The sequence below is a fragment of the Dipteris shenzhenensis genome, unplaced genomic scaffold (genome assembly GCF_047967505.1).
Source record: "Dipteris shenzhenensis isolate YYH24624 ecotype China unplaced genomic scaffold, Dip_SZ_1.0 scaf0551, whole genome shotgun sequence".
Lineage (NCBI taxonomy): Eukaryota > Viridiplantae > Streptophyta > Polypodiopsida > Gleicheniales > Dipteridaceae > Dipteris > Dipteris shenzhenensis.
The window spans coordinates 1-14,162 of record NW_028239857.1 but is presented as its reverse complement, the minus strand read 5'-3'; the positions used below and the strand labels follow the sequence as shown (position 1 = coordinate 14,162).

General features: G+C 38.3%; 1 protein-coding gene across 1 annotated transcript; it reads right to left on the bottom strand.

The window, feature by feature from the left end:
* Window positions 1-838: 838 nt before the first annotated feature.
* On the bottom strand, window positions 839-1,810 carry LOC147878109 (microbial Terpene synthase-like protein 13). Its single transcript, XM_087372415.1, has one exon. The coding sequence runs from the start codon at window positions 1,808-1,810 to the stop codon at window positions 839-841; it is 972 nt and encodes a 323-aa protein (XP_087228541.1).
* Window positions 1,811-14,162: the final 12,352 nt, after the last annotated feature.

Genomic DNA, 14,162 nt, shown 5'->3' with positions numbered 1-14,162 from the left:
TTGGCCCATGCTACCGTTTTTAAGGCTTGAATGGTACTTCAACTCCATGCATAAGGTTTTTATAAGCTAGAACTTAAAAATTCCAACCTTAAAGATGTAGCAAGATGACTTATGCCATCGATATGAGCACTTGGAGGACTAATTTTAGAGCTCAGACGGGAAAGTTATAGTAATTAATTTTGGGCGAGGCCAACCAACTTGTAGAATCATCAGATTCACCATTGGGCTAAACTTTACTATTATTTGTTGATTCCTTGGTAGCATCCTGCTAATGACTAAGATGTACGTGTGCATAGAGTGCTAGGTTACTCACATATGTGCTTTCTATGCATGGATTGTGATATCCTCACCCGCAATAACATTAATTGCATGCAGATTGATATAGTATAGTTGTTTGGTACAATGAGGGTTATCGAAATCCACTAACTGCAAGATTTCATCTATTAAGGTCAACTTTAGAAGTACATCCAACTTTAGAGGTGTATCCAATTCTCCAAATGAGGGCTTCTCAAAACACGCCAACTTTAGAAGTACATCCATTTCCAGGTTTAGTTTCTCAACCCCAACATTTTTGCATAAATGAGCATTGAGGACACATTGGTAGACTAGTAGAGTAGTTTCCATGATCAGCAAGGTCTACATAGAAGTATGATCAAACAAAAAAGATATTCTTACATGTTATGTATGATAGACTCCCGTGAGCTCCAAAGTCATACCTTTGTTTATTTTGAGTTGCCCGCTTTTTATTTGAGGATTTATATATTTAATAGGGTGCCTTTCGAGGCTCCACGCTTTTTATTTTGGGGTTGCCCGCATTTTGTTTGGAGTATTTATTTATTTAACTCGACGTTTGAAGGTCACACAAATGACCTACCAACTCGGGGTCGAAAGGAAGATTTGCAGCGTTGAGCTGCCGAGGGATGCCATCAAGGGTGTAACGGGGTGTTATAGTCGACCAGAAGTAATTCCCAGCCATCAAATTCCCTAGCGCTTCCAAGTAGCTCTCTATTCCAGGTTTCTGGATCAGGCTGTATTTCTTGATCTCGTTCATTAGGCGAACGCATTCCGACTCGCACCGTCTTACCAACTGACAAGCTTTGGAAACGGCGTCTTCCATATTGGAGGACTCGTCATTAAGTAGCATCACGGCAAGGATATTGAAGTAATCGCCCTTGGAAGCCTCAGCTTCGAAAGACCACATATCGTTCAGCCAGGCGACTTGGCCTACTACAGCATCATGGAGTTGGGAAATGAGAGGATGAGAGACTGTCTCTTCATCCAGCTCCATCTGTAGCGAGTACTCCATGAGGAGACATAATGGCCTCACTCCAGCATCTTTTCCACGATTGCGAATGAACTTTTCTACTTGTGGAACTGTGCCAGATTTGCGAAACGGACCATGAACTTCGACAGCAGCAATCATGTCATTCATGATCTGAAAGAATCGAGACTGCTGCGTCGGAGGCATATCCTCCGTAATTTCCGTCCACCAGCTCCACCCACTATACATGATAGTACTAGCCACGCCAGGATTGACGTTGCTGGCAAGATCAGCGGTCGTTTTCGCATGAAAAACGCTGGCCGCGGCACGAATGACTTCAGCGCGGGAAGAGCCGGCTGCCTGCAGGACCTCGTCCGGAACGTCTAGGGTGGAATCAAAGAAGCAAAACCAGGTGAGATATTTGGCACTGGCAGCCACCCGCTTCGCATCAGTACCGTTAGCAAAGAAAAGGCATCCCAGCAAAGGATATTGGCAAGAGAGAAACAGCTTTCCCTCATCGGATTGAGGAGAAATGTTGAGCTGAGACATAGACCAAGAGTCACAGGCTTCGATGATAGAGCGAACGTGAGGATGGTAATTCAAGGGGAAAGAGCAATGAAGACGAGGGATAATGGGGGGTGACAAGTTATGGAGCGTGGGCAGATGGGCTGTAGTGCGGTTGGGCTGAGCATGGCAGGTAATGGTCAAGGCAGGGGAGGGGCCGTGGAGGAGGAGGGGATGAGGAAGTGTGTGCAGAGAAGAGGAGCCGAGGCGAGGGTGGCGATGCAAGATGGTGAGGGAGGAGCAGTGGCTGAGGGAAAGAGCTTTCTCCATTGTGTGTGTGTGTGAGTTTTCTCTCTAAGCCGAGGCCTAAATAGACTTCATGAGCCCCACGTAGCTCACACCCCTGCTAGACCTAAATAGACTCCATGAGCCCAATTAGCACAGTACTGTGTCCGTACGTTACGCATGCAGTCCCTTGCTCTCGGTTGAGCAATCCACATTGATTATATATATATATATAAAGAGTACATCTCTCTCTATACAGACATAAAAATCCCTCTCTCTATATATGAAATAGTACATCTCTCTCTCTCTCTCTCTCTCTACAAAATATGGTTTTGAAAATATTTCTTTTTTTGTTTACATACAAGAAGCGTACCATTTAAACGGGGTACTCACACACTGAAGAGAAAAAGGGTTTATTCTATTTCACAAATTGAACCGAAAAAAAGGTGCATTCTATTCCTTAAAAAATCATGTGACTATATGTACTTGTAGCATGTATGTTCAATAGACAAGGCTTTTCAAATCTTTTTTTTGCACGTTTTACATATAGAAGCCTGAAGCGTACCATTTAAAGGGGGTATTCATAGATTGAATAGACAAAGGGTGCATTTTATCCATAAAAATTTCATAAACAAGGTAGTTTTAAATAAGGATTTAGACACCGAGGTGGGTGTAACACAAGCACACACCTTTGGATACGGTCCAGTGTAGAGGGTAGGGTAAATGAAAATGTAGGTAGTTATGCCAGAATCTAGACCTAGGGAGGCCACGTACTATGTAAAAACCCCATATAGCACATGTGATCAAGGGGTATTAAAAAAGCCCCCTACTTATATATTTTTATAACCTATATACACCTCTTTTATAAATTTTTTGATGATTAAAGTATCCCTTATGTATGACAACTTTCACTTTTTTGAATTAAGAAACCCTTATGTATATATATTTTTTCATAACTCCATAAAACTAGAAGTATGGCAATCATTGAACACTTAATTGCCAACTTGAAATTAAACTTGAATCCTAGCATTTTATCAAAATTTTAAAAGAAAAATACAAAGGAGTAAAAGTATGGACATGAGATGCATCGTCGAGAACGTAATTCCTAACTTGAAATCGAGCTTGAATCCTAGCACTTTATCAAAATTTTTAAAGGGAAAAACCGTCTTATTATTGACTTAGATGCCGCAAGGTAACATACCCATACCAAGTGTGGCATCAAGGACCGTAGTCCATAAAGAGTAGTAAGGGTCGATGCTAATGTGGTAGCACGGGAGATGCAGATGAGTCTGCACACTCCCAGTGCTCTAGGTCTCTCCTTCTCCATGAGACACAGTTCTAGTATAGTCTCTTGCCCTCCCCTCTCACAGGCCGCAGTACCCTCCCTACCACTCGCTCTCCTACTCCTCACTCCTTAAGCACTCGCTCCACCCCTCGCTCTACCTCCGCTACTCCCACCCCGCACGCTGGCTCCGCTACTCTCTCCACTGAGCATTCTTCGAACTATGTTTTGCCCAAGGACTTGTTCTACCAAGTGAACATCATTGGGAAAGTTGTAGAGGATAAGGACAGGAGGTAGGTATTATCGATCTAATGAGGTACCATGCGGTGTCTCTGCAATATGTTATAAAAAGGTCCCGCCCCCACCGTGCTCGCATCTGTTGCTTTTGTCTTCCAGTGTCTTTGTCGCTTTTGTCTATCGGAAGGAGGAGGGACACATGATATGGATAATAGGGGTGTGGATAGATAAGGTAAATCATGATATGTCTCCCTCCACCTCTCTCTCTCTCTCTCTCTCTCTCTCTCTCTCTCTCTCTCTCTCTTTGTGGAGGGTGGCTTATAGGCTCTACAATCATTCGCTCTCGAAGTCTACCTAGACATTCTTTGATGGAACTCTTGCTGCTATAGCTAGATAGAAGCTGGAAGAGGAAGCAAACAAGCTTATTGGTGAGACAGAAGTATAGGAGGGTGTCAAGGTTGTGGGCTGAGGATTAAGGGGGAGTGTGACAAGGAACCTTGGGAAGGTACGGGGGGCTAGAGGAGAGCACCAACACTTATGCAAGAGGTGAGGGGGGACAAGATGTTTGAAAGGTCACCTCCCCATCTGTAAGCCCCCAAATGAGGATAGGCCTAGATAAGAGAAGAGGAGTGGCTACCACATCGACATCAGCAAGGCTGCCATGTGGGAATCCCAAAAAGAGATCCCACTCGGAGCCTTAGAGGCTACATCAAGGGAGTAGATGTCTAGAAAAGATGGCAGGGCAGTGTACCTTGGATCTTGCCTGGCAGGAAGCGACTAAGGGGCAACAAGAAGATGTAGTAGTGGAGCTGGAGAGGTAGCCTTAGCAGATGGCACAATTAGGGTAGACCATGGCCTGGAAGAAGGCAGATGTGTAGGGCGCACAAAAGAGTAGGTGGTACAGCAAAGGGAGGGGATGCAAGAGGGCAACACCCTACCCTTATATAGGGCCAAACAGGTTGGTTGGATAGCCAAAAAATTACCTAGCACACAGGCCCATAAGGGCTGCCCACGGCCCCATAAGGGCTACCCACAGCCCCATAAATAGAGAGCTGGTGGGGTTGGTTGAAGAGCCAGCAAAAGCAGTCGGCCGAGAGTCACAGCCATTATGGCCCTATCGGTCGGTCAGCCTTGTGAAGGGCCAATAGTAAGCCATTATGGCCCTGTTGGTCCCTACAAGGGTTGCCCTAAAGGTGCCCATAAGATAGCCACATATATTTGAAGAACATCAAGTTAAGGAGTTTGTGATTCTGGACACACATATTGTGTGAGCTCCTAGGCTATTCTACCAGTCTTTTGCTATGCATACCTTCTATTGGTCACTTTCAAACATGGTATGAGAACCCAAGTAGGAGGCTCACAACTGTGGGAGCTTGAAGGCAATGAGCTTTCTAAAGGATGAACCTAATTCAGTGGCTCTAGGGAATCGACTCCATGACTGGGGATTGTTCCTTGGAGAGAAGGAGGGTGACTCCAATCCCCATAAGGGTTGCCATGTAGGTCCCCATAAGGGCTCCTACCCATAGCCCCATAAAGGGGGAGCTTATGGGGTCTGTTGAAGGGCTAGCACTTAGCCATTATGGCCCTGATGTTCCCCATAAGGGCTACCCTGCATGCATGCTTATCAGGAATCTGGAACACCTGGAATGCCATTCCAAAATGTAGAATCCCAAGGAACATTCGAAATGCATTCGAAACATTCTATGAGCTCACGGCTACAATTTTTGACGGTCCCACCTCAGCTTCTTGGCCACTCCCGCTACCCGTCTTTGTTACTCCAGCCTCCACTGCACTCTCCCTCTATGCTTGAACCCTCCAACTCCTCCACCCTCCCTCCTTGGTTCATCCCTCCGTCTACTCTCCCTCCTTGCTTCATCCCTCCATCTACTCTCCCTCCTTGCTTCAGCCCTCCATCTACTCTCACTCTCCCTCCTTGCTTCATCCTCCCTCCATTACTTCTCCACTATTCCTCATGCTACCTTTCTCCACTCCCTTCTCCCTCTTTCTCCACTCTCTCAGCCCCCTTCTCTCCAATCCCTTCTACTCTCTCAACCCCTTTCAAAGTTCAGCCCCCCTTCTCTCCACTCTCTCCCTATTCTCTTATCCCCCCCTCTTCTTAATGGCTCCTCCTTGTGACCTCGAGCAAGACCACAAATCCAAGTGGTGGAAGGAGGTGAAACCTAGATGCCTCTATGACAAGTCAAAAGGAGTAGCACACCATTAGGATTGTCCCTATTGTGGTAAATAAAAATTTGGAGGCTCAAACCTAGTGCAAAATCATTTATCTTAAATAAAGAATAGAGTTGTTAATTGTTTCCCTACATATATTCTAGCTACAACAAATACCACGCGTTTTCATGCACTTGCACATAGGTTGGGTGCCAAGGCAGTGTGCCAAAAGGTTCTTGATCCTCATGGTTGAGCACAGGCAGCCCCACATGCCAGTGTAATAGCTTCTCCATCTACATTTATTTCTAGCTCCTCTTTGGGTCTATAGCTTCACACACACATATGGGGACTCCCACTTCATCATCCCTTGGACCCTAGAGAAATGTTTTTACTTCTAAAATGTTAAGCATAATCAAATAAACCCCAACTTGAAAGGGTTATGAAAGTCCCACACAGTAATATATTCTAAAACTTGACCAAAAATTTTGAATGACAATAAAAGGTACAACTAAGGATACTGATCCTTTTGGGAAAATGGAACAAAGGCTGGAAGTGAGAAATGTTGTATTTTCATTTCAGTTGCTTAAGAGCTCAATTAAAATGAAACACAATACCTTTTTTTAGCCAAAATATTAAAGTAGAGAAAATGTCCATACCTATCAATTATGACACCATTTTTGCAGTGCAATTCAAACACTTCAACAATTACAAAAGAAACACGTATAGCACAATCCTCATAGAATGATATAACTTAAGCATATTGCCTTAGTGGCTACACAAGTAATAGCAATGCTAATAGTATGAAATACGGCTTTGAGATCAAGTCTAAGTTACTACTTTTGCTTTGAGGTAGATTCTAAGGAATCCTCATGGGTGTAATGATTAAGCCTAGAACTTGATAAAATGAATTCCATCAATCGATTGAAGGGTCAATTTTGGTTTCCTAAATGGGTCCAGGGTCATCCTTCGTGCATTTCACACTAGTGCAGAGGCTTGATGTCACCTTTTTCAACATTGGACAAGATCATCATCATCATGGCATCAACAAACTCTCTTATTTCACCAATCTCTCTTATTCCATCACAAGATAAGATAATAGTATATTCATGACATAATCATTTCATTCTATATCTCAAATACTACATTAAATGAGTTGTATCAATCAAGGTCTACTAGCTCTACTTGCAAAATCACAAAATGCAACATCAACTTGTTCAGTCTCATAGAATGATGGAATTTTTAATGCTTTCAAGTAAGAGAATACCGTTTTGGTTAAATCATCATCTGGAAAATGTTGCAACTATGCATGAAAATTATGAAAGTTGAGAAAATGGGATACGAAATGTGGGAGCAGGTATCATCACCAATGCTATTTTTAGCAATAAAAATGATCAAAGGTACTTGGCATTTGTTGTAAGAAATATTGCTACAAACTCTCTACAAACAAACATCATGAATTGACCTTGAAACAACTCTAGGCTTTCAAATAGTCTACTTTTGGGCCAATAGTACCATTTGTAGTTGGAATCAAACGTCTAATATTGAAATCAAAATAAAACAATGCTAATTTAGAAGACATTAAAGTGCCTTTTCTATGGCCTAGTTTGAGACATGATATTGCGCATGATACGATTGAGCTTGAGCAAAGGATAGAGTCTAACACTATTCATGATAGAAAACAAGCATCTCAAGTTTGAGAAATCTATTGCCAAATGTATGCGAAATATAAATGAATCTAGGTCATAGTTACTCTATCAACTCGCCTACATTAGTAGAATCAAAGTTTTTGTTCAAACATTTTCTTTTGTCATTTTCATGAATTCAGCTTCTTTGATTTCTTCTATCCATCAAAGATTTGTGCACATGTTCAACATGTATATGTCTACAAAAATGATATCGATGTTTTCCTTGTGCCAATAAAAAGCCACAAATCTTATAAGATAGTGCATGTTCACTTTGATGTAAATGATCAAGCTTTTTGTAGTAGTTTCAATATCTCTAGGCGGGGTAAATTTACAATAGTTACTAGGTGACTATTCCCATACCCATAACTCGCATTGAGTGTCCTAAGACTCACATGCTTTGGTCTCAGAAACTTTGATCCTATGAAATTACTCACATGACCTTTGTCATGAAATTCACACATATCCATCTTTGAGCTACTAGCACGAGCCCTCAAATTCCCTAGTCTCCTCACCTTCCACATAACCTAAGCCTTGAGAAGGGGTATTTTTCAGACAGAGAATCTTACACTTCCATTTTGAGACTTCATATAACATGATAGCCCTTGCAAGTCTACTTAACCAAGACTTCTAGCACACTTCTATTGTTCTAAAATGATTAAATAACAATTCTATCTACAAGTGTTTTAAAAAAAGTGTAAGTGAACACAAACTCAAATAAAAATTTTTGGCTTCATAATCTCTCCACTCTCACTTTGCACTAAAGTTGATCTAGAAAAAATTGTAGGGGTACAAAAATTTGAGAGATCTAGACACATCTAGAAAAGATTATAGTAGTACAAAGATTTGAGAGATCTAGCCACATCAAGCTAGTGCAAGTGCATTCTCAAATATGTTCCTAAATTCCTAGCTCACCTTTTGTCCAATTTCTCCTCTTGGTTAAAAAAGACAAGAAGTTTTATTGGTCATAAGACTGTCACTGTGCATTCAATGTAAATTAAAAGAATCTTGACATTAGCTATAATGTTCAAGTAACTAAAATTTAAGAGCTCTTTGTTCTTTAATGGATGCATCAAATTTTGGACTAGGCATAGTGTTATTGCACTAGATGGGACTTGTAGGCTAATCAAAATTTCTTTTCATAGCTTGGCCATTTATGAATGACTAAAGTCAATTGTGGAGAAAGAAATCCTAGCTATGATTTAGACTTGTGCTATAGTTTACCCCATCTCCATGATATATAAGGTAACAATAGAAATAGAGCACAAAGCATGATCTCCATGGTATGTAAGAGATAGAACACAAGGCATTGATTTCTCTTATTTCAAAAATATATTCTAAGATGGCCATTGGCCCAAGAATATTATATCATCAACGTCAAATATGTTCAAGGAAAAATGAAGGGGCTAATTCCTTATCTAGCATAAAAGGTCTCAAGACAATCAAATTGCTAGTCACCATACATTTGTAAGATTACAACAAGCTAGCGCAAGGATGACTCACTCGATAACCAAAATTAAGCCTCCCTAGCTAGTAGTAGCATTTGTTTCTTCCAAAATGTTCTCTACAAATCTATCTTGCAATTCATATATGAGATTGTTTATTTTAGCTTATCCTTGGGTGGTTTACACACAATATTTTGCTTTCCAACCTTTTCTTTTGCACTTGAAACCATATTATTATCCAAGGATAAGACTCTTCATAGACACATAGCATTTTTTGGCCTTTCTGATTGGTTTCTTAGTAGATAATTAGCGTCTACATTGGCTAGACATGCTTTGATTTCATATCTCAAGAAATTGTTTCTATAACCATGGATATCTATGTTTTGTTTCTATAAATTTTCATATCAGCGCTTTCAAACTATCCTCTTTAGGTTAATTTTTGTATTTAGTTAGCACGGATAACTTTTTCTTAATATGTGAATAATTGATGAAGTGTTAGAACTCTATGCATGGCATAATTAATTCTATCACCATTTTGTTGTGGAATTTTGCTTGGTATATTAAATTGAATCTAAGGACATATCAAATAGACTTTAAATTCCAAAATAAATACTATATATGTTCTTATCAAAGATGACTATTCTAGGTATTTGGAAGCTAATGGTTTGTTTGCTCTAAAAGAAATGAGTGATCCTTCCAAGGGTCGACAAAAGGAGTAATACTTTTTAGCCATCATCTAGACAAGATAAGACCACCAAGTGATGAGAAGAAATGAATTATGAGATCTCCACATAAATATATCTTTTATGCAATGAGAGCTCAACATAAATATATATTTTGAGAGTATGCAAGTCATTTTACTAGATGGTGTCTTATAAGCTTGAATTGTGAGTTAGATGGATAGATGTTCACAACATCTTATGGCATTCCTTTCAAAAAATATTCATCATCCTTCAACTTTCTTATCACTTATACTCGTAGATCAATTGTTGTTAAGCATCCTCTATATCTAAACTTTTGCAAATGTATAGAGATATATTGAAAGAAAAGAATATACCGTGCCATTTGCAGAAGTAGATCCTAAAGCTCCTTGTGTGAAAAATGTTTTAGTGCCTCCTAATTTCTATAAAAGTGGGAGAGAGAAACATATTTACATTATGCTTGCCACAAAAAAAAATTAACAAAATCATATAAAAAATATGTGCATCAATATCTTTAAATGGCCATTAGCGATTCATATTAGATATAATCTTTTATAGGACAAACTTACAAAATAATTCATTTAGAGTCACTTGAACTTTTTTTAAAAGGTTTCCTAGCATTTATTAGGTAAGAAAAATAGCAAAGGGATAATTTCAATGATTTAATGCCACACTTACATGTGGAGTGGGAGGTTTGGCACATGTGTTCCTAGTTTTTCTTGCCAGTGCTTTCTTTTTCTCCATCACAAAATTAGTATGTCCATATGTTGCTTCCTTAGTTGGAGTTGGAACATTTTTAACATTTATAGCTGCCTGCATTAACGTGTTTAGATTTTCCTCTAATTCTCTAATTACTTATCCTTTTAATAATTAGCACAATGACTTTGAGCTATTAGAACTCTATGAATTAAATTTCATGGTCATCTTGAAAGTAATAAATAATAAGGAAGAATCCATTCTCTTTAAAGCTTATAATAGAGAAATGTTTTTACTTCTAAAATGTTAAGCATAATCAAATAAACCCCAACTTGAAAGGGTTATGAAAGTCCCACATAGTAATATATTCTAAAACGTGACCAAAACTTTTGAATGACAATAAGAAGTACAACCAAGGATACTGATCCTTTTGGGAAAATGGAACAAAGGCTGGTAGTGAGAAATGTTGTATTTTCATTTCAGTCGCTTAAGAGCTCAATTAAAATGAAATACAATACCTTATTTAAAACAAAATATTAAAGTAGATAAAATGTCCAAACCTATCAATTAGGACACCATTTTTGCAATGCAATTCAAACACTTCAACACTTACAAAAGAAACACGTATAGCACAATCCTCATAGAATGATAAAACTTAAGCCTATTGCCTATGGCTACACAAGTAATAGCAATGCTAATAGTATGAAATACGGCTTTGAGATCAAGTCTAAGTTACTATCTTTGCTTTGAGGTAGACTCTAAGGAATCTCATGGATGTAATGATTAAGCCTACAACTTGATAAAATGAATTCCATCAATCTATTGAAGGGTCAATTTTGGTTTCCTAAATGGGTCTACGGTCATCCTTCGTGCATTTCACACTAGTGCAGAGGCTTGATGTTACCTTTCTCAACGTTGGACAAGGTCATCATCATCATGGCATCATCAAACTCTCTTATTTCACCAATCTCTCTTATTCCATCACAAGATAAGATAATAGTATATTCATGACATAATTATTTCATTCTATATCTCAAATACTACATTAAATGAGTTGTATCAATCAAGGTCTATTAGCTCTACTTGCAAAATCACAAAATGCACCATCTACTTGTTCGGTCTCATAGAATGATGCAATTTTCAATGCATTCAAGTAAGAGAATACCCTTTTTGTTAAATCATCATCTTGAAAATGTTGCAACTATGCATGAGATTATGAAAGTTAAGAAAACGAGATATGAAATGTGGGAGAGAGTATCCTCACCAATGCTATTTTTGGCAATAAAAACAATAAAAAGTACTTGGCATTTGTTGCAAGAATATTGCTCCAAACTTTGTACAAACAAACATCATGAATTGACCTTGGAACAACTCTAGGCTTTCAAATAGTCTACTTTTGGGCCAATAGTACCATTTGTAGTTGGAATCAAACATCTAATATTGAAATTGAAATCAAATTTTGCTAATTTAGAAGACATTAAAGTGCCTTTTCTTTGGCCTAGTTTGAGACATGATGTTGCGCATGATACTATTGAGGTTGAGCAAAGGATAGAGTCTAACATTATTCATGATAGAAAACAAGCATCTCAAGCTTGAGAAATCTATTTCCAAATGCATGCTAAATATAAATGAATAGGTCATAGTTACTCTATCAACTCACCTACATTAGTACAATCAAAGTTTTTGTTCAAACATTTTCTTTTGTCATTTTCATGAATTCAGCTTCTTTGATTTCTTCTATCCATCAAAGCTTTGTGCACATGTTCAACATGTAGATGTCTACAAAACTGATATTGATGTTTTCCTTGTGCCAATAGAAAGCCACAAATCTTATAAGATAGTGCATGTTCACTTTGATGTAAATGATCAAGCTTTTTGTAGTAGTTTCAATATCTCTAGGCGAGGTAAATTGTCAATAGTTACTAGGTGACTATTCCCATACCCATAACTCGCATTGAGTGTCCTAAGCCTCACATGCTTTGGTCTCAGAATCTTTGACCCTATGAAATTACTCACATGACCTTGTCATGAAATTCACACATACCCATCTTTGAGCTACTAGCACGAGCCCTCAAATTCCCTAGTCTCCTCACCTTCCACATAACCTAAGCCTTGAGAAGGGGTATTTTTCACACAAAGAATCTTACACTTCCTTTTTGAGTCTTCATATATCATGATAACCCTTGCAAGACTTAACCAAGACTTCTAGCACACTACTATTGTTCTAAAATGATTAAATAACAATTCTATCTACAAGTGTTTTAAAAAAAGTGTAAGTGAACACAAACTCAAATAAAAATTTTTGGCTTCATAATCTCTCCACTCTCACTTTGCACTAAAGGTGATCAAGAAAAAATTGTAGGAGTACAAAAATTTGAGAGATCTAGACACATCTAGAAAAGATTATAGTAGTACAAAGATTTGAGAGATCTAGCCACATCAAGCTCGTGCAAGTGCATTCTCAAATATGTTCCTAACTTCCTAGCTCACCTTTTGTCCGATTTCTCCTCTTGGTTAAAAAAGACAAGAAGTTTTATTGGTCATAAGACTGTCACTGTGCATTTAGTGTAAATTTAAAAAAATCTTGACATTAGCTATAATGTTCAAGTAACTAAAATTTAAGATTTCTTTGTTTTTTAATGGATGCATCAAATTCTGGACTAGGCATAGTGTTATTGCACTAGATGGGACTTGTAGGCTAATCAAAATTTCTTTTCATAGCTTGGCCATTTAAAAATGACTAAAGTCAATTGTGGAGAAAGAAATCCTAGCTATGATTTAGACTTGTGCTATACTTTACCCCATCTCCATGATATATAGGTAACAATAGAAATAGAGCATAAAGCATGATCTCCATGGTATGTAAGAGATCGACCACAAGCCATTGATTTCTCTTATTTCAAAAATAGATTCTAAGATGGCCATTGGCCCAAGAATATCATACTATCAACATCAAATATGTTCAAGGAAAAATGAAGGGGTTAATTCCTTATCCAACATAAAAGGTCTCAATACAATCAAATTGCTAGTCACCATACATTTGTAAGATTACAACAAGCTAGCGCAAGGATGACTCACTTGATAACCAAAATAAAGCCTTTGTAGCTAGTAGTAGCATTTGTTTCTTCCAAAATGTTCTATACAAATCTACCTTGCAATTCATATATGAGATTGTTTATTTTAGCCTATCCTTGGGTGGTTTGCACATTATATTTTACTTTCCAACCCTTTTTTTGGCACTTGAAACCATATTATTAGCCAAGGATAAGACTCTTGATAGACACATAGCACTTTTAGGCCTTTCTGATTGGTTTCTTAGTAGATAATTAGCTGGTTTTTCTAGTTAAAGTCAAGAAACTATCACATAATGGTGCTAACTAGATACCTTATGAGGAACTAGTGTCATGTCAATGTAATTTAGAAATTTACCAAGACATTGGTAAATTTCTTATTGAAATATTTATAGTGAGATATTATTCCCCAAAAACACTGTTACCAATCAAGTTTCTAGCTTTAAATCTTTGCCAACATTAAAAAGGACAACCAGATATCCCAAAGGAACTCCACAAATAGTCTTGGCATGAAATCAAGCCCAAGTCTCAAGAGCATCTACAATTATGTTTAAGTGAGATTAGAGGCAAGGTATTCCAAGGTGTAGTACATGCTAAACATTGAGGGAGAGAGTATTTACAGTACAAGTAGTCAATTCTAGAGGGTGAGGGAGTTATCGTGAGTTGTTGTTTTGGATTATGAGCATACATTTGTTTAGTCACTAGAATTGTACTTAGCCAATGATGTGAGAATTGACACAATGGATAGTAGAGTGAACATTTATGTAGGATGTGAGAATTGACACAATGATGTGAGTAAATATGACACAATGGATAGTAGAGTGAATGC